This window comes from Monopterus albus, unplaced genomic scaffold (genome assembly GCF_001952655.1).
Source record: "Monopterus albus unplaced genomic scaffold, M_albus_1.0 scaffold315.1, whole genome shotgun sequence".
Lineage (NCBI taxonomy): Eukaryota > Metazoa > Chordata > Actinopteri > Synbranchiformes > Synbranchidae > Monopterus > Monopterus albus.
Window position 1 is genome coordinate 1,222 of NW_018128195.1, and position 20,023 is coordinate 21,244.

At 40.8% G+C, this 20,023-nt stretch overlaps 1 protein-coding gene across 3 annotated transcripts in view; it reads left to right on the forward strand.

Moving 5' to 3' along the window:
• The first annotated feature begins 7,544 nt into the window (after nucleotides 1-7,544).
• Nucleotides 7,545-20,023, forward strand: part of caprin2 (caprin family member 2) — a 22,925-nt gene continuing 10,446 nt past the window's right edge. The window contains exons 1-18 of one of the 3 annotated variants that reach the window (XM_020623895.1): nucleotides 7,545-7,703; nucleotides 8,254-8,506; nucleotides 8,584-8,646; nucleotides 8,766-8,852; nucleotides 9,559-9,797; nucleotides 10,680-10,762; nucleotides 11,476-11,592; nucleotides 11,723-11,760; nucleotides 11,852-12,076; nucleotides 14,630-14,671; nucleotides 14,759-14,887; nucleotides 14,997-15,072; nucleotides 16,583-16,632; nucleotides 16,729-16,836; nucleotides 16,927-17,028; nucleotides 18,840-18,984; nucleotides 19,069-19,245; nucleotides 19,449-19,510. In XM_020623895.1, coding sequence (XP_020479551.1) covers nucleotides 8,267-8,506; nucleotides 8,584-8,646; nucleotides 8,766-8,852; nucleotides 9,559-9,797; nucleotides 10,680-10,762; nucleotides 11,476-11,592; nucleotides 11,723-11,760; nucleotides 11,852-12,076; nucleotides 14,630-14,671; nucleotides 14,759-14,887; nucleotides 14,997-15,072; nucleotides 16,583-16,632; nucleotides 16,729-16,836; nucleotides 16,927-17,028; nucleotides 18,840-18,984; nucleotides 19,069-19,245; nucleotides 19,449-19,510 — 1,983 coding nt within the window. In that variant the 5' untranslated portion in view covers nucleotides 7,545-7,703; nucleotides 8,254-8,266. The remainder of the gene's footprint in view (nucleotides 7,704-8,253; nucleotides 8,507-8,583; nucleotides 8,647-8,765; nucleotides 8,853-9,558; nucleotides 9,798-10,679; nucleotides 10,763-11,475; nucleotides 11,593-11,722; nucleotides 11,761-11,851; nucleotides 12,077-14,629; nucleotides 14,672-14,758; nucleotides 14,888-14,996; nucleotides 15,073-16,582; nucleotides 16,633-16,728; nucleotides 16,837-16,926; nucleotides 17,029-18,839; nucleotides 18,985-19,068; nucleotides 19,246-19,448; nucleotides 19,511-20,023) is intronic. The other 2 variants (XM_020623897.1, XM_020623896.1) reach the window with 2 other exon arrangements.

Here is a 20,023-nt window from a genome sequence, read left to right on the forward strand (position 1 = left end):
GCTATGTTGGTTCTTTTATGTTATTTTATTGGTATTTTAATATTGTAGTTGTCACGTTTTTAGATGTTTTGAATTGTATCTTATGTTAAGCACTTTGTTGGCCTCGGCTGTGTTCAAGTGCTTTATACAGTGCCTTGCGAAAGTATTCGGCCCCCTTGAACTTTGCGACCTTTTGCCACATTTCAGGCTTCAAACATAAAGATATAAAACTGTAATTTTTTGTGAAGAATCAACAACAAGTGGGACACAATCATGAAGTGGAATGAAATTTATTGGATATTTCAAACTTTTTTAACAAATAAAAAACTGAATAATTGGGCGTGCAAAATTATTCAGCCCCTTTACTTTCAGTGCAGCAAACTCTCTCCAGAAGTTCAGTGAGGATCTCTGAATGATCCAATGTTGACCTAAATGACTAATGATGATAAATAGAATCCACCTGTGTGTAATCAAGTCTCCGTATAAATGCACCTGCACTGTGATAGTCTCAGAGGTCCGTTTAAAGCGCAGAGAGCATCATGAAGAACAAGGAACACACCAGGCAGGTCCGAGATACTGTTGTGGAGAAGTTTAAAGCCGGATTTGGATACAAAAAGATTTCCCAAGCTTTAAACATCCCAAGGAGCACTGTGCAAGCGATAATATTGAAATGGAAGGAGTATCAGACCACTGCAAATCTACCAAGACCTGGCCGTCCCTCTAAACTTTCAGCTCATACAAGGAGAAGACTGATCAGAGATGCAGCCAAGAGGCCCATGATCACTCTGGATGAACTGCAGAGATCTACAGCTGAGGTGGGAGACTCTGTCCATAGGACAACAATCAGTCGTATACTGCACAAATCTGGCCTTTATGGAAGAGTGGCAAGAAGAAAGCCATTTCTTAAAGATATCCATAAAAAGTGTCGTTTAAAGTTTGCCACAAGCCACCTGGGAGACACACCAAACATGTGGAAGAAGGTGCTCTGGTCAGATGAAACCAAAATCGAACTTTTTGGCAACAATGCAAAACGTTATGTTTGGCGTAAAAGCAACACAGCTCATCACCCTGAACACACCATCCCCACTGTCAAACATGGTGGTGGCAGCATCATGGTTTGGGCCTGCTTTTCTTCAGCAGGGACAGGGAAGATGGTTCAAATTGATGGGAAGATGGATGGAGCCAAATACAGGACCATTCTGGAAGGAAACCTGATGGAGTCTGCAAAAGACCTGAGACTGGGACGGAGATTTGTCTTCCAACAAGACAATGATTCAAAACATAAAGCAAAATCTACAATGGAATGGTTCACAAATAAACATATCCAGGTGTTAGAATGGCCAAGTCAAAGTCCAGACCTGAATCCAATCGAGAATCTGTGGAAAGAACTGAAAACTGCTGTTCACAAACGCTCTCTATCCAACCTCACTGAGCTCGAGCTGTTTTGCAAGGAGGAATGGGCAAAAATTTCCGTCTCTCGATGTGCAAAACTGATAGAGACATACCCCAAGTGACTTACAGCTGTAATCGCAGCAAAAGGTGGCGCTACAAAGTATTAACTTAAGGGGGCTGAATAATTTTGCATGCCCAATTTTTCAGTTTTTTATTTGTTAAAAAAGTTTGACATATCCAATAAATTTCGTTCCACTTCATGATTGTGTCCCACTTGTTGTTGATTCTTCACAACAAATTACAGTTTTATATCTTTATGTTTGAAGCCTGAAATGTGGCAAAAGGTCGCAAAGTTCAAGGGGGCCGAATACTTTCGCAAGGCACTGTAAGTGCACAATATAGCTGGCAGTCGGGTAAGTGCACAACAATCAGATAGGTGCACAACGTAGCTGGCAGTTAGTTAAGTGCATCATGTGGCTAGCAGTCTCAACAGGCAGATGAACACAGCATCAAATTATTCACTCCACATTCGGCAGGTAGGTGAATGCAGTGGGAACCTAACAGAAGTATTGCACACAAGACGGGCCTGAGGAGTTGCTGTGGAGCTGGAATAAAGCATAGTGTAGACAGAGTAACATGCGTGGCCGCATCAAACGTGACCCTCAACCTCAATGATCTGGCAATGAAGGAGCGTCTGACAACGCTTTAAGTAGGGATGGTGATCATCTGATATGCGCCTCAGCTGTGTCACACCGCATGATCCGCTGATTAAATGATGTGCTTCAGCGCCTTTCCTGGGTGCTGGGACCTGCGACAGAAAAAGAGGAAGAGGGAGAGAAAAGAGAAAGAGGGAGGTGGCGCCAAGCAGACCTAACACCCTCTCCACCTCAAACCCAGCAGCCGCTCCCCCAACAGTTACCTCCCTTCCCCCCCAGCCTAACGATCCAACAACCTGCGAAAAGGATCTGCATGGCCTTTTTAATAAACAAAAGATCACAAAGGCACCAGGCCCAGATGGCGTGACCCCCCTCCTGCCTGAAAGTGTGTGCCGATCAGCTGGCCCCATCCTCACATTTATCTTCAAGAGATCACTGAAGCCATCAACCCAGTCCTCAAGAAAACCTCCATCAGTGGACTGAACGACTACAGACCTGTAGAGCTGTAGTTATGAAGTCCTTTGAAAGACTGGTGTTGGCCCAGCTGAAGGACATTGTAGACCCCCTGCAGTTTGCCTGATGGGGAAACAAGTCAGTGGACAACGCAGTCAACATGGCACTGCATTACATCCTGCAACACCTTGACTCCCCAGGGACCTACACATGGGCCCTCTTTATGGACTTGAGCTTGGCGTTCAGCACCATCATCCCAGACATCCTCCACTCCAAAGTGACCCAGCTCACTGTGCCTGCCCCCACCTGTCAGTGGATTACTAGCTTTCTGACAGACGGGAAGCAGCAGGTGAGGCTGGAGAAAACCACATCCAGCACCCAGACAATAAGCACAGGCGCCCCCAAGGATGTGTGCTCGCCCCTCTGCTGTTTTCACTCTACACCAACAACTGCATCTCAAAGGACCCCTCTGTTAAGCTCCTTAAGTTTGCTGATGATACAATGGTCATTGGTCTCATCCAAAAAGATGATGTGTCAGTCTACAGATGGGAGGTTGCGCAACTGGTCCTGTGGTGTAGCCACAACAACCTAGAGCTGAACACGCTCAAAACAGTGGACTTCAGAACGGAGGGTGGAGAGGATCACTGCAGACCCCTCACATCTGGGACACAATCTGTTCAAACTCCTCCCCTCTGGACGGTGTTACAGGTCACTGTGTGCCAAGACAACCAGGCACAGGGACAGTTTCTTCCCCCAGGCCATCATTCTGATGAACACTTAACCCACAATGGTATGACTGCTCAGTAATCCTCAGTGCAATACCTGTAAATATACCGCATATATATACGTAGATCCGTAAAATGCATCTAGACTGTGTGTATATACAGGTCTCTATAAGTATTTTTATTCCTATTTCTCGTATCACAATGAGCACTCCTTTGTCTCTGCATTGTTTACTGCCTGTTTATGCTACTTATTTTGCATTGTTTGCGCAGTTTGTTGCTGCTAATACTGCTTATTTTGTTATATTACACAGCCTTATGTTGGTTTACTGTTTACTTACTCATTGCATGGGGATATTAACATGCACATTGACAGCCGATGTACCAGAGTCAAATTCCTCATGTGTCCGACACACGTGGCCAATAAAGCAGATTCTGATTTAAAGTCTTCACCTAAACAGATAAAACAATAACCACAAACCCGATTAACACTGCATTTCCAGCTGTGGTCTGAATAATGTCAAAATTGAAATAATTTACTAATGATTTCAGTAAGTGTGCATTTACCAAGTCTTCATTCATATACAGTATGGGAACTTGCTGTCGTATGACCACGGTGTCAGCACACTGGCCGACTAGACTCAGAGACAGGAGGGAGTAGACCAGAAGGAGTGGGAAGAGAGAAAATTAGTTTAATTTCTTCACAGATATACTAGAAGCTCACGTCAATTTTGTTTTTCACAATGGAATACTGAAAACAATAATTTATTTAAATAAATTGATGAAGGCCTATGTAATTCCCATTTAAAAAGCGTACTATGCTGAGAAGGCATTCAACACTTAAAACAAATAATACATTAACATCACAAAGTCATATTTTATTTTTACATACTGTTCAGAGGCAGCGTGGAATCACAGACAGTCATGATATGCAACTAAGACATGAAGAAAGAAAATAGAGAGTTTAGGTTTTCACTTTTCATTAAAGAACAGATTAATAATCAATATACACTGATCAGGTATAACATTATGACCACCTGTGTTATGGTGAGCACTCGCAGAGGCGAGTCAGCGAACAGGCTGGACCCAGATGGCAGGTGCGATCATTGCCAATTTGTTTAAGATATTTTTTTTACTGTTCACTGTTTGCTAAAACTATAATAGAAACAAACTACAACTTATTACTGTTATACAGAAAACAACACAAATGACGAGGAGTCGAGGACATGATTACAGCTACCCCAGCAAAAATTTACTTACAGTTAGTGTAAAAGTAGACTCACCAAAAAGATGCTTCTCTTAGAAAAAGGTTTATGAAGTCTAAGATGATGATTAGTGAAGCTGTAGAGATAGGGAAGTCAAAAAGAGAAATGGGTTAATTACTTTTCATTAAAAAAGGGCAAAATATTTAACATCCCTTAACACCTTACTTTAAATAATTACTTTTCACTGCATTTTCTTTAAATTCATATCACGCAATGCAATTCCGATTCATTATTCTGTTGCCGTGCAGCATGGTAACAGCAGCAAAAGTCATTAACTATCATCTCAGTTTCACAAAATGCCTCTCTAGTTTTATTATTCTGAAATGATTTTACAATTTAAAGTCATAACAGGTGACGAGTTTTTCTACAGGTACAGAAAATCAAACTTAATTGCTGCAAATGAAAAAAATGAGCAGCCATAAACTCTCTATGTGAAATTCCACATTGATTTTGCATTAACTGCTCCATGGGTAACGTCACTAATACCATAACTAGCAAACCCTGTCCTTGTGTAATTGTGCTGTAATACGTCCACAAGCCCAACCCCAAAAGCTATTTAACTGCCGTTTACACTTCCTTTATATCTCAATTAACATAGTTAAGGGTTTGTACTGCCTACATTTGTTAAATCTCTAATGCCCACATAGTTGTGTCAGTACAATTTCAAAAACGAACATTCCTTTTCTTTCCTTCTATACTATTAAGAAAAAAATCTAGTAGGAGCATACACACATATAAGCTCATATAAACGCTCAAATTCAATTGTTACTATTTAAACTGTTCAGGTATCAAAATGTTGAGCTTTTTAAGGACATTTATGCTATTATTTTTCTTTTTTATAACCTTTATACTTTTTAAACTATTTAGTGTTTTTCAAGCAAAATTTTGCCCATTTAAATGAAAGGAGAAATTCTACTTCAGCCTACTTTCAGCTATTTCAGCTATCAAAATGTTCAGCTCTCCATGGACATTCATGCTTCTATTCAGACGTTTTCTAAACTTCATACTTTTAAAATATTTAGCTTTATTTTGAAAGTTTTTCCCCATTCAAATGAATGGGAAAATTCTAATTCAGCATAATTTCAGCTCTTTCAGCTATCATAATGTTCAGCTCTTCAAGGACATTCATGCTTCTCTTCAGAAGTTTTCTAAACTTCATTTTTAAAAAATATTTAGCTTTATTTTGAAAATCTTGTCCGATTCAAATCAATGGAAATTTTACTTCTGCATACGTTCAGCTATTTCAAGTATTAAAATGTTCAGCTCTTCAAGGACATTCATGCTTCTATTCAGAAGTGTTCTAAACTTCATACTCTTGAAATATTTAGCTTTATTTTGAAAATCTTGCCCCATTCAAATGAATGGGAAAATTCTACTTCAGCTTACTTTCAGCTAGCAAAACCATTCAGGTGTCAAAATGTTCAGCATTTTCAGGGTGATCTTTCAACACTCAGCATCCATACACATTTTCTTCAGAAAATGCAATTCTCTAGTTACAAGTTATTGTACTGGGGTGATTGCTGTGTCCTGTTATACAGTCATGGATTAAGTGTTCATCAAAGTGGTGGCACCAGAGAAGAAACTGTCCCTGTGTCTGTTTGTTTCGGTGTACAGTCATCTGTAGCGCCATCCAGAGGGCTGGAGTTCTAACATTTTGTTTTCAGGGTGTGTGGGATCTGCAGAAACCTTCTGCCCTCCTTTTGACCCATGAAGTGTACAGGATCTCCATGGAGAGTAGGCGGGCACCAGTGTTTCTTTCTGCAGTTCAAACTGTCTGTTGGAGTCTATTCCTCTCCTGTTTGGTTGCAGAATCAAACCAGATAGTGATGGAAGTGCAGAATGGATGTTGTACAGGATGTTGTAGCAGTTCTCCACCACCTGAGGTCACAGCAGAACAAAACATGTCAGAAGGAGAATCAAAATAAGAGAGGTGAATAAGGTAAAACAGAGTTAAAAACATTAATTGTGTGTGCTTTTGTGAGCAGTATACTAATATCCATGATAGGCGATTACAAATGCCCCCATATGAGAGTAGATGTGTACCTAACTCATGTTTGGAGACACAATAACTGATTAGATGTAATAGGCAGGTACAGCGTGTATTTAAATGTTTTAATTTCTTCATCTTCTCAAGATAAAGAAAGATTTATCTCAAGATTTTTGCTACTATTGGGCCATCACTATTGGATTCTTTTGCTTTTGGCTGACCATTGACTCTTTACTCAAGGCTACAGTACATACATTTTTTCAAATATTTTTGGTGTCGAAATATGCTCCAAAATTTGTCTCAATGTAAATATGTGCTGCCGAAGCCTCCTGTGACTCATTGAACAGCACTGGCAGCGGTGTAGAGAGTTTTTGAGTGGGATTGACCTCTCTAACCAATCACATTTTCAATTAGTTCTGCTTGGTCAGTAAGTTTGGTTGCATTCTCATTTCTTGTAATTTCATAATGACAAATATCTCAAAAGCTGGGCAGAGTGTGATGGAATGTAGCAGACTGTAGCGGTCAACTGATTTGGAGTTTCATGCTAGCACTACCTTTAATTAAATATTGTAGCCTTAAAGCTGCACTATTAAAAATGTTTATATTAACAAAGAATCAAATGATGTTTACTGTGAAAGGTGTCACTCAAAAAACTGACAGAGAATTATCACCTATAACTCTACAGCTCCATGGAGCTTTTTAACGCCTTTCAATTCATTGTTATGGTTTATCGGGCCCATCTTCAGCTGTATCAGACAGCTTTAGCAGCTGCTACATACCCAGCACCAAAAGCTTATGTATAAATGTAGCCAGTAGCTGGTGAAAATTGTGGAGCATTTAGCATCTAATGAACCAACTATCTCTCAGAAAATGATGGAGACTGAAACAGAGCCAAATGGGAAGTGATACTGTGATATTATAGTAAAAACGTCACTACTGACCTCTTACCAACATAAAATCATTGTTGGAATATTAATAAAGGTAAGGTAAGGATTTTCTTTAGTTGGGAACGCGTTTGCGCGTGCGTGTGTGTGCACAGCGACAGGTGGACCGGATGTGGTCATGGTGTATCATTTCGCTCCCGGTGGAGCATGTGTGTGACCGGTGGAGTATATAAACGTAGGAGCTGACAGCGGCTTGGCCTCTACGAGCGATACATCACGCTTGGAACGGGTCCGTTTGTCTGGGGCGTTCGGATGTCCGGCGACTCTCCTGTGAATATTTGACGCTCACGAGCCAAAGACACAAGGTGGGTCGCTTGTCTTTGTCCGCGTGGTGTTTTTGATAAAATACTAACCTATGTGGCGATTAAACTTCAAAAAGCTAAACTGAGGAGCGAAAGTTTGGATTCTGCTGCCATAAACGCCTGTCTCGTCTTGTAACAGGGCTTGGTGCAACATGATTCTTCCCGTGCCAAAGCTTTAATTTCTCATATATATCACCTTTTAATTCTTAACTTCTCATTTTACAAATCCCCACCCTACCTTTGGGGAAAGAACTCGCGGATAAGGATGCATCACACACGCTTTTAATCAAAAGCCTCTTTACTTGCGTGGTGTTTGTGATTCATGCAGAGCGTGCTGGTCAGTGGCCACTATAAATGCAGTGTCACGGGGTTGGCAGCTGCCCAAGCCAGGCTCCGCCGAGGCCATCTCCATCTCCGTTGAAAGTCAGCTTGGCACCAGCAGCATCTTTTCTCCGCATACATGGCACACACACACACACACACACACACACAGAGAGAGACAGCATGGTTCACTATTTGCATTTTTTGACAACTACAATGTGTCCCCTTCCAGTGTGGAGCTCAACATGGTGCAACTGTCTCCCTCGCCAGTTCTGGAAGTCGCCCCCCCACCTGAGTGCTCAGAAGGTGACGGAAGACAGAAGGACACTATGACTGCTGGTAGCTCAAAGATGGGCTTGCCCAGTGGACCAGATGCCCTGCAGCTCAACCTGGAGATCTCCACCATCTATCATGGCTATGAAACCTACGTAGAAGATGGTATCATCTGCCTCAAACACAAAGTCCGGAACTTGGAGAAAAAGAAAGTAAGATAGTGACTATGAGGTTTGAAAGCTGGAAAGCTGGCGGCATGGGTTTCATGACGCATCTTGTATGTCCACAGCTGAAACTGGAAGAATACAAGAAGAGGCTGAACCGGGGCGAGGCACTAAACAAGGACCAGATGGTACTGTGGGACTTGGCTATAATGGCAACAAAGGATATGGTCTCATGGGTGTTAATGTTGGGTATTTCAGGCCTGTACTTGGTTTTATTTTCTTTTTTTAATCTGTCTTTATTTTCCAGGCAGCTGTGGAGAGGTATGAGGAGGTGCTACATAACCTGGATTTTGCACGAGAGCTACATAAAACCCTGGATGGCTTGACTCAGAATGTAAGTGTTGTATGATCTGCCAGTTTGGTCTGTATGTGTCCTGCTTAGTCAGAATATTTATGCTGTAGTGGTATATCAGGTATAGCTGGGAATGAGTAGATGGTGACCTCAAACATTTTATGGCTGACAAAGACCTGATCAGTGGAACATATGAAATCAGGTATTCTGGTTTTTTGGAATGCAGTGTTTTAAACCCTTTTTTTGCATCTGTTTTGGGTCTATGCTGATTCATCACTTGCAGCCACAAACTTGGGGCTTAAACAAAACGAACTAGCAGCTTTTTTGACAAATGAATTGATTGTTAGGCACTTTTAAGCAGAGATGCCAAGTGCTGATGCAACGTGTGTTCTTAAATGTCAGAATTTCTTCCTTTTTGCTGTGGCATATGTGATGGCAAACAAGTTGTCAGACAGTGCAAGCAATATGAAAACATCACCTTGGGCTTCAGGGATTTTTACTTATTTATTTATTTTTTTAAACAAAAAAACCAAAACAAATCTGAGTAGTGGGATAGAGATGGCACCAAAGAGGATCAGGGCCACTTTGGGGGACAAAAAAAAAAGTGTTGCATACACAAAACAGGCCTACCGCATTGAGTACACACCTGCACCATACCTAAACCCCTGTGCTGAATGTCATAGGTCTTTATCCTGATAATGTGGTGCCATGTTTTCCAACTGCTCATTGAGTCTTGCTGTTCCTGCAGTTACTGACAGCCCAGAAGAAGGCCATGAAGAAGGAGCAGGTGGAAAAGTTGGAGCAGGAGCGGAAGCGTCTAAGCATGGTGCTCCAGGTGCAGCACCTCCTCCACAGCCTGCAACAGGAGCATGTTAGGAGTGACCTGTTAGCTGGACACAACCAGGCGCCCCATGTCCCAGCCCAGCAGCTGCACAGCCTGAGTCAGCTCGCCACCTTGCTTGGAGTCAAGAGGGATAATAGACTGAGGTGAGTGGCATTAGTGGCACAAACCCTTTTGAACATATTGTCATGCCTGTATAAAACTAATCAACAAGTGTAAACCCATGTAGTGGTTATTCAGAAAATTGGTAGTGTAGTATTTTAAATGCATCTGAACTGTAAGAATTCAGTATTTCTGCCTGTTGCGGGTCTTAGAAGAAAGTCTATCAAACTACTTATTCGGATAACAGCAGTGGTTTAAACTTGCATGTTGTTGGTTTTAGTTAATTTGTGTTCTTAGTGGTATTCCAGAAAGTTTTTAAACTCTTGCATTAACCCTTAAATGAAAAACTGAGTTTTCAGTTCCAGAACAACTGTCCAGAGTTGGTTATTTAAATTAACCGAGTTGATTAATTCAGGGTTAAGCTTGTGCGTGGTGACTACAATAAGCTGCCATCAGTGAAGCGCTGATACTACAATTCACTATGGCAACAGGTAAAAGAGCCGGTTTTGGCCAACTGACTGTACCCATTAAGGTCAGCGCAGCTGAGCTCAAGGACCAACAGATTTGAACTTGGGACACAGTCACTTACAAAGTGAGGAGGCGTGCATGAAAGCTGTTTAATGAGAATGTGAACATGCCTTAAAACAAAAACAAATGTTACAGTGCAGATTCTAAACTAACATCTTAAAAATAGCATGGCAGAAATTTATATTGAAAATGTGATGGCAGTTTATCACATCTTTGCACAATATGTAAAGACTCCAGGTTCTTAATGAATGCATACCAGTTAATGAGATAAAAACATTATACATACATTCTACACAGGTTTACAGGTATAAAAAGCCTCAGCGGTTGACTTTAGAGCACAGAGCTTTTTCTTGTTGGCTCCATGGAGACATCTGTCTTCTGTTCACTGTGTTTTGTAGTTTAGCAGAGCAAATGGAGCAGGCTGCTGTGGTCTACTTGGACCTGCTGGAGGGGAAAGACAAGCCAGTGGCAGGGGCTACATGTGAGTTTTCAACCATATAGAGATGTCTGTGCTTGTTTCTGTGTACTTTTCTGTATGTATGTACTTTTTCAAATAATCTTGGTAATCATCATGATAGGAAGATGGCAGTTTGAGCTGCTGATTGTGGTTGTCTTTGGATGACCACAAGCTTGTTTTGCCGGAAGGAATAAAACAGCCTGAACACAGGGGTGTTTGCATGGACCAGTCTGACTTGGACCAAAATATAAATGTTGGTGCCCTTTACGGTGCCCCTGCATAGATGCCATGTACTTAACTGACTCAACCCTAACATAATTTAGTGAAGAAATGTTGCTCCTGCTTTAAACGGACACATTTAGTCTATAAATGAAACTTCCATCAAATGCTGTAATTAAATGCTCTATGATTCCAAGTACAGTATATATTTTATCTGTGCATGGACTGAGCAAACCAGTGCTCAGTTAATGTGTTGATTAACCACATTTAGAAATGCTGGAAAGCAGACTTTTTCAAATTATTGACAGTCTGGCTACATTAAGCTAATGTCTGCTGGTTATTCATTTTGACCGTGTCGCCACTTCAGCCAGCTCCAACCAGAAATGGCTTTGCCCATTGGCTCTCTTTCTGGTTTATGTGAAAAGGTCTGTTATCAAGCTCCAAAGTCAAACTAGTGTAGTTGTGTATAGAAAAACTGGGTTTTAAAAAAATAGTTTTCTGTGTAATTGTCTTTTCAGTTAAGTTGTTGAAAGAAGAGCTCACCATGCTGTTAAACTGCAAGTACTTCAGTTATCTACCTCCACCAAAGCCAAACAAGACTCCAGAGGTGTTCTTGAACTCAAACAGCCACATCAGTAAGATCATGCTTGCATAAAAAGCCTGCAAATCTTAGCTTTAACTGACTGAATCTGTGAGCCTGTACTGTATAGCCTGGAATTGGTTATTGCAGATTCATATTTATACTTTTTTTTTTTTCCCTGTCAGCCACATCCAAGTCAAACCCAAGCAAAGTTTCTAAGGAGGTAAGATCAACATCCACTTTTTCCAAAGGTCTGTTTGTGAGACCATAAGCATGCTCCAGGATCCACTGATACTCTGTTGGTGATATGGCAGTCTTTCAACAGACTGTACCTGACTGACATGGAGAATCCTTCCACTCAGAGCTGGAAGGAGGACTTCCATGCCATAACGGAGAAGGAGCCTCCTGACTACTGGGATATGGACTTAGCAGCTGGACCCACCTCACCCCAGACTGCAGTCCACAAATCTTGGAAAGGAGCTGCTACTTTCATCCCCAAAGTCCCAGTCACAACAAAGAAACAGTCTGACCTCAAACAGGTGAGATCTCATCAAATCCTCTGGATAGTGTGCCTGATCATGCAGTGACCTACATCACACACGATATGCACTTTAATACATTCATGATTTTGGCCTCCACAGTGAATTAAACAAGCCACTGTGTGTAGGATTTGGAAATTCATGACTTTGGTGACTCCTGTTGTTTGCAGGTAGAGTACAAATATTCACAGAATAGTACAGGACAATTTTCCTTCAGGATAAGAACACAGCTTTGACTACTAAACACCATCCCAAATGGCAAGAGGTGTGACAAGAGGAATCCATAAAAAAAAAGGGATGTTAACATTCGTCTGCTCTGAATCAAATTTAAAATGGTTAAGCAAGTACATTAACAGTTATTTTAAAATTACTATGAACTTTCATTTTTCAATCTTTAAAACAATGCTACTTTGTCACCTATCAACTGGCCAGTTACTGTCTAACAGAGTCCAAGTAATGAATCAGCCATTTACAAGAAATTGCTTGTTTAAGATCATTCAGAATCTTTTTGTTTGTCCAACCAAGTGCACAATCACAGCTGTTTTTCTGCTGTAAAGTTTCCCGTTCACAATCTTATATTGGCCACAACTGTAATACACAACTTGCAACAAAACTATATGTAATCACAGTGGCTTCATTAAGTATTCAGAGCCCTTCACTGTTTGTATGTTTTGTCATTGGTTATTGAGTGTAGATTGGTAAGCAGCTGGTAGCGGATTTATCCATTAAAAAAAAAAATTAATTTGGAGACTTTGTTTGGGCTGAGATGTGTTATACAGCTACAGATAAGCAGATGGGAAAGACGTGCAGAGGCGGAGTCCAGATTTTCAATGACTGATCCACATTGGAAAAGGTTGGGGCTCAGTAACTACAAAGCATTAAACATGCAATTTCTGAGGCAGAATCTTCATAAAAATGAAGAAATGTTTGATTACTTTAGCATGTTACTGCTTAAAATGAGCAGTGATGTTCTCATCTTTATTTGGTTATTTGAAGGATTTTTGGCTGGGAAGAGCACTGGCCAAATGCCTCACATTTCACAAACAAATGCTGCAGATCAACACTTATTAAATGCAACCAATAGCAAACAATTGTGCTCTTTTTATTGTGCATATCTAACCATGTGTTTTGTCAGGCTGCTTTCACTCTCCATGGGGTGCATCCCAACATGCTCTGACAGGCTGGATTCATGGAGCTGAATTGAGACAACACTGGGATTAAAGCTGTTTGGGAGGGTTCCACAGATATTGATTTCAAGAAAGAAAAACACCTCATGGCTTCTGGAAGCAGAATTCTTAGGAAAATGTACAGTATGTGCCTAAAATTGTAAAGGAATAGTTGGTTAAAATTTGTGCATCTACACTATGCAACAGAGAAAGTTTTACTGAACTTCAGATCAGAAACTCTTCTGTGCTCTAGACTCAATAAATTCAAAAAAATTTAATTTTAAAGCTTTCACTCTGCTTGTTGGAACAAAAACCATGCCATGAAATTGAAGAGTTTTGGCCTAACTGAGCAAGAAGGGTCTTTGTCTACAAGGTGACGAAGAACCCAACATTTACTCTAAGAGATTTTCAGAAGTCCTGTGCAGACTTGGAGAACCTGCTGGAAGGACGGCCTGCTTGGAGTTTGTCAAACATCAATGAAAGATATAAAAAAAAAGGGAAAAAATAAATCCTTTGGGCAAAACTGCAAACACTGTCTAAAGGACACCCGGTACTGCTCAGTGTCATGGTTCTCGGCAGCAGGGAGGCAGTATTTGGCTGCATTCGTCCATTCTGACCAGAGAGATCCTTGAAGAAAATTTGCTCCAGAGCGCAGCAACCTGAGACTGAGGTGATGGTTCACCTTTCACTACGACAGTGGCCTGAAGCATACAACTAAAACAAAATTGGAGCTGCTTGATGACAAGCATGACTGTCCCTCAGTGGCCCTGCTAAAGCCCAGACCTAAACTCCACAGAACTTCTATGGAGAGGCCTGAAGATGGCAGTTCAGACAATTTTCATCCAGTTTGCAAAGGGGTCTGAATACTTTGACACTACTTTAGATGTACATTAATACAGTTTAGAAGCTTTTTAATATTAAAAGCTGCATAAAGTGGTTATGTTAGAAATTTACAAAGGTTTCTTGACAACGGGATTCTTTTGCCTTTTTGATGGATTGACATGCACTTTAATTGAAGCTGAGTGAGGCCAGTGAAATTTGGAGAAGGGCTGCATCTGGGGGGGTATTTTCCTGAGAAAAGAGGAATAGATTTTGGTGGTTCCTGGAAAATACTGGTAACTCTATTGCTGGTTTTTGGTCCTTTTTTCAGAATCACCACAAATGAAGATCTGTTTTCTCACTGCAGCTGATTCAGGTGTTTCCCTGAATGGGAGGACCACAGGGTGGTACTGTTAAGTAATTCTCCAGTGTGAACTCTGGAGGAGAAAAACAGGAGGTCCTTTTTTTTTTTTTTTAAATTGTGAGCTAATGTGCTTTGTAAGGTCATGGTACAGGACGTGGTTGTTCAGCAGAGGTGTCCAAACGATAATTTTGATTTTCTCCCCAGAGAAAAAAGAGAAAAGCCAAAGGAGAACAAAATGCCAAGTCGGTGAGTACAAAATGGATGGTTTAAAATGTGTGCAGACCTCTTTACCGTAAACAGTTTGCAAGCTTATCATCTTGTGATTCCTAAAAGGTAGTTCACATGGACATGCCTGAGGAGGTTTTCAACTCTTCATCTGGCTTACCAAAAGACCCTATCCTTAGGAAGCAGCACCTGGAGGACCTCATGACAAAGATCCATGGCTCCTTCAGCTTCATGCAGGTGGAATTTTGGCTGTGGGCAAACCATGAACATATTATTTGGCAAACCTTTATTTAACACCTTGTAATGACTGTTAGAGGTGTTTTTAAAATAATCCTGTCCTATTTAGGATTCTCTTCTGGATGGTGAGGGCTCCCCACCTAATGGACTGAAGAGGAGACTGTCTGGATCTCCCTCTCCTCTGGGTAACTTGGAAGACACTGTAATTTAGCAAAACAATCCCAATTTAAGGTCTGCTTTTTCTGTAGCTCGATATCCCATGGCCTTCATCAGTAAATAAAGTTAGCTACTTTATCATGGAAATGTTGACCAAGATGTATCTCTGTGACAAAAGAATAAGTAGCAACTGTGGAATGATAGTTGGGATTTTTTTTTTTTTTTTTTTGCCAAACTGTTCAAGGCTCAAAAAGGAACTTTGTTTAACAGCGCAAACATGGATGTAACAATGTAATTTTCAAAACCTAAAAAAAACCAACAGAATTGCCACCTTGCAGTGTTTCTGTCCTATTCCTGCCAACCAGTCAAGTTCATGGGAATGGGACGACGTGAGGTCACACTGACCTTGACCTTTGACCACCAAAATTTAATAAGTTCATCTTTGAGTCACTTAATGCCTCCAGCCATGTCAGAACAGGAAAGATGGACCTGTTTAGAATGGGTCCAGCTAAACTGGACATGATTGCTCTGGTTCTAATGACTGAAGTTCCCTTAAACCCCACCCCACCCCCTTAAGTACATCTTGTTATTCCTGCAGCATGCTTATTGCAGAGGGTGCTGCAAACATCCTGCATGCAATCAAAACCTCTCTGCATTCGCATCATAGGTCTGGTGCATACTGGTAATGGGTGTTTTTTGTTTTGTTTTTTTTCTCTTGGCCACTATATGCTCATAATTTTTATTTTAAACTGAAGCAGAAGCATGGATTCATTTAGTTCAGAATATTTACAAGCACATTTAGGCATATTTACCCTAAAGTGTGACCTACCTGACCAAATCTGAACATAAATGAATTTGTGCCTGAACTCACCAAGGACCTGTTGGTAACCTAGGCTTCCAACCTCTAGTATGTGACCTTAGTGCTTCTTCTAAACAAGCATACTGTTTGTGCTTGCCATGATTAAAAGGCTTCATCCGATACAGTAAATGACCAAACCAATCTGCAGATATATGAAAGTACTTGAAGTGCATCTCATTGTCTTTGAGGTGACTCAGTTTCATGACTTTAATGAACTCTCCTTCTCTCCATGTCTGCTTTAGAGAATGAACGGGTCACTATCGTAGTTCCCTGGTATACAGCAAATCCCACAAACACAATGGCTCCTCAGCATCCAAAATGTCATTCCCTCTACAGTGCCAAAGTGCAGTAGCAGTTCCCATAGGCCTTGTACAGCGAGTATGAACACATTGATGGTTGCAGGCCGTGTGTAGTGAAGCATGTTGACCCCTTTTCAGAGGTTGTGTGCCTTAATCTTACCTTGATGAACCAGATCACACAGGCTGTCTGTAGAGTTGACCTTAAAGATTTCTTTTAAAGCCCTCCATGCTTTTCACTTGTGATCTTTAACACTGTAGAGAATTTAGGGTTTTCTTATTGTTTTTATATTACATGTGATGCGTCTGTAGTCTTGTTTATTTTATCTTCAAAAAGTTGTCAGATTTTGAAATGTAATTTCTTTATCTCCCTCAACTAACCAGCTCAGACAGACTTTGGAAGCCCTGTTGAGGTCCTGAACAAAGCAATGCATGTAAGCTGTTTTATCTCATAAAAAAAAAAAGTCAGTCTTGGCTTAAAAGGAAATCACTTTAGATTACTCACCATTTCATCCTCATCCCTTGTTCAGTCCACCCCACTGTCTACCAGTCTTATGGAGCGTAAAGTCAGTCTGACCAGTGTGGATCAGTGCTTGGATGACTGTGATCCAGAGCTTTCCTCCACGGATCTACATCATGTAAGAAGCAGCATATTTGACTGTGACGTGCAACATACTATTAAACCATACAACTCTTAAGTAGATATTAATGTGGTCTCATCTCTGCAGGAGGCGATTCAGTTGGCTGAAAGAAAGGCGTTTTCCTCCCCGCCATTGTACTGCAGGGAGTCAACCATCTCTGTCAATCTAGAGGACGAGAGCCATCCTCATGTATGGAAATGAGCATTCTTGGTCAAGTCTGACAAACCACTGGCCACTGTGGAATGTTGATTTTCCTTATTTATTTTTTATATATGAAGTGTACATTTAACATGTCTTTTGCAGACACCGGCGACTGAATCAGGGAAGCAGTACTCATGTAATGGGGTGGCATCTTGCACCTCCACCCCCAGTCAGGGACAGACTTTCTCTACACCCCCTACCAGGAGAAAACTTACTTCTGCACAGTTTCAGAACATCCAGTCAATAAGTCTTACACAAACTATACAGTATTCTCATTTGGGTTTGATGTTATTATGGCCAAAAAGTTTGTAGGTTTGATTCTTACTATAGCAGTCGGTCACTAATTACTGTAGTTCTCCCTCTTTTAGACCACATTCACACCTAGTACTACCCAACATGTATCTGGAAACGCATGCACTCCTTTGCATTAATCTGATGGTATCTGAACACATCTGCTTCATGTCTGAATGAGCACCCTGGTCACTCGCCCACTAAAATTGCAACAGCAGTCTTGTCAGGTTAGACCCAGTAGGAGTTATGTATTGCCTTCAACATGGCACAAGTCTGAACTGCATGCGGTCACATTAATAGATCACACAAGATCAGGACCTACTGATGTAGGGATTTAAGTGCACTACCAGTTCCTTTATTTTTACTCTTTTCTTCATTGCTAAGCAGTACTGAAGATGCCAAAACTGTGAAATGCCATATATGGGATTAACAAAAATCTTTAAAAAAAAAAAAAAAAATCCAATCAGCTGTTTGATTAGCTTGGCATCACTGCCAGTTAAATGTTTGTCCAAACACTGATTGTTGATTGACAGGTCATTCCTCTTACCGGCTTGCATTTCATTTTGAGATCAAGTCACCTCTATTTTTCAGTACATATAACACCATTGTTTTTTACATTCATTCTGATATGTCAGTTTTTGGCATTCATTTGGCAAAAATGTTCTGCAGAAAGACTTTAGCCCCATTTATACAGAGACTGGCAGTATATTGACCCTCCTTCAAGGCAGCTGGTGGGTTTTATTTTTTTATTTATGTTTTTTACTTAACCCTGTAAAGCCTGACACATCAAAAATAGCCAGATCATTCAAATTTTTTGGAACCGAGATGTTTATTAAACCTTTTAACAAAATCCAAAAGAAAATTCTAGATTCAAGATTTTTATTTGCCATATATGCATAGACAGTGCCATATTATTTTGTTTATTTTAATTTTTTTGTATCACATTTGATACATGAAGCATTTTTGGTGATTTTTTTTGCAGCTGCCGGAATCCTGGTAATAGAGGCATGATGCCTATCATTATATCTGGTCTGTCTACTTTGCAGCAAATTTTCCAAAATGGAAAATATAGCCCCGATAATAAATAAATGAAATAAACAGATTTAGACATTTATTGTAATTTATTAACACAAAACATAAAATTGTTAAATTCTAATCGTTTTTCTAACATTACGATATGATGCTAACGTAGTTCACTTGCACGCGTTGACGAGGCCTGATCAAGAATGCATTTTTAGCAGCTTGAGATATCCAGAAGAAGCAGTTCCTGTTTGTGCCACATATAGTGGTGACCACCAGATGTAATGCATAATCTCTAAGGATTGCCTAGTTAACTTGTTACTACAGTTGCAGCATCACAACCTTCCCTAAAACACAAGACAGACAAGTGCTAATTTAGGGGAATGCTAAATGGATACTGTAATAACTAAATTTCAAACCAGATTGTAAAAGGGCCTTGCACAGTTTCTGCAAGCTACTGTACTCTATCAATTTTCTTCTCTCTGTAGATCTTCAAGATGAATGCCTCTTTATCTCAGAATGGGGAAGAGAAGTTCAAACAAGGGTCTGCAGTTTTCCCTGAGCACATGTACAGCACTGCCAGTACCCAAACACCACCCGAGTTTGCTCCCTTAGAAGATGAATCACAGCCGGGTATGTTGATCCAATATGTCTTCCTAAACTCAGCCTTGTGAGGCGACTGTGTCTAAACATTTTTTTGTTGCTTAATTTCTGTAGTGTACCAGTCAGCTTATATGGTGAGTAATGGTGGGCAGATCTTCCCAGCCCCGTGCCAGTCAGGTGGAAGCATGGGTCGGCCTGGCCAGTCGTATCACACCAGAGGATCCGTGAGAGGTATGGCACGTGGCGGCAAAGGACTGGCACAAACCTTTCGCTCTTCTGGTTGGCATCGAGGTATCTAGCCTTAGCCGTCCTTTTCTCTTTTTTTTATTTATTTATTTATTTATTTATTTTTGTCACGACCGCTCCTATCCATCTCCCTTCTTTTGTGCTAGACATTTCTTCAAGATCAAGTGTTGTCTCTCAAATCTATGTCTTAAGAAATGCGGTTCTAAAGCTTAACTGAAATCCCCCCACCTCCTCAGGAGCCTTCTCAGGAGGACCCTACATCCCCCAGGCTCATCCCAGGGACTCTGGCCCTCTCCTCTATCCTGCTAGAGTAAGTAAATCCTTTTTTTTTTATTCTATGAAGTGGCTTTTTTGGCTCTGTGCTTGAAAGTTCAGCCCTTTCTCAACCCCAAAGTGTCACTACTCAGTCTGGATGTTGTGCACATTGGTGTCCAGCTCCTGTTTTATCAATTAGATGTTAAAAATCTTTTATCGCATACATTAAATATAATCCTGGTTTACTACAGTCTGTCTCCATTTTAGCCACAATTCACCACATTTCTTGACAATAGAGACTTGGGTGAAGCAGTATCTATTTCAATGTTTTATTGCCGGTACTGAAGGAAAAATGTAAGGCGTTCACACCTTCCTTCCGTGACTACCTCAAACATACAGGCAAACATATGCAGCAGACGAAAGAGAAGGACGCTGATATAACAAGTATCCATCCATCCATCCATTTTCCTCTGCTTATCGGGGACTGGGTCGCGGGGGCAGCAGTCTAAGCAAAGATGCCCAGACTTCCCTCTCTCCAGACACTTCCTCCAGCTCCTCCGGGGGAATG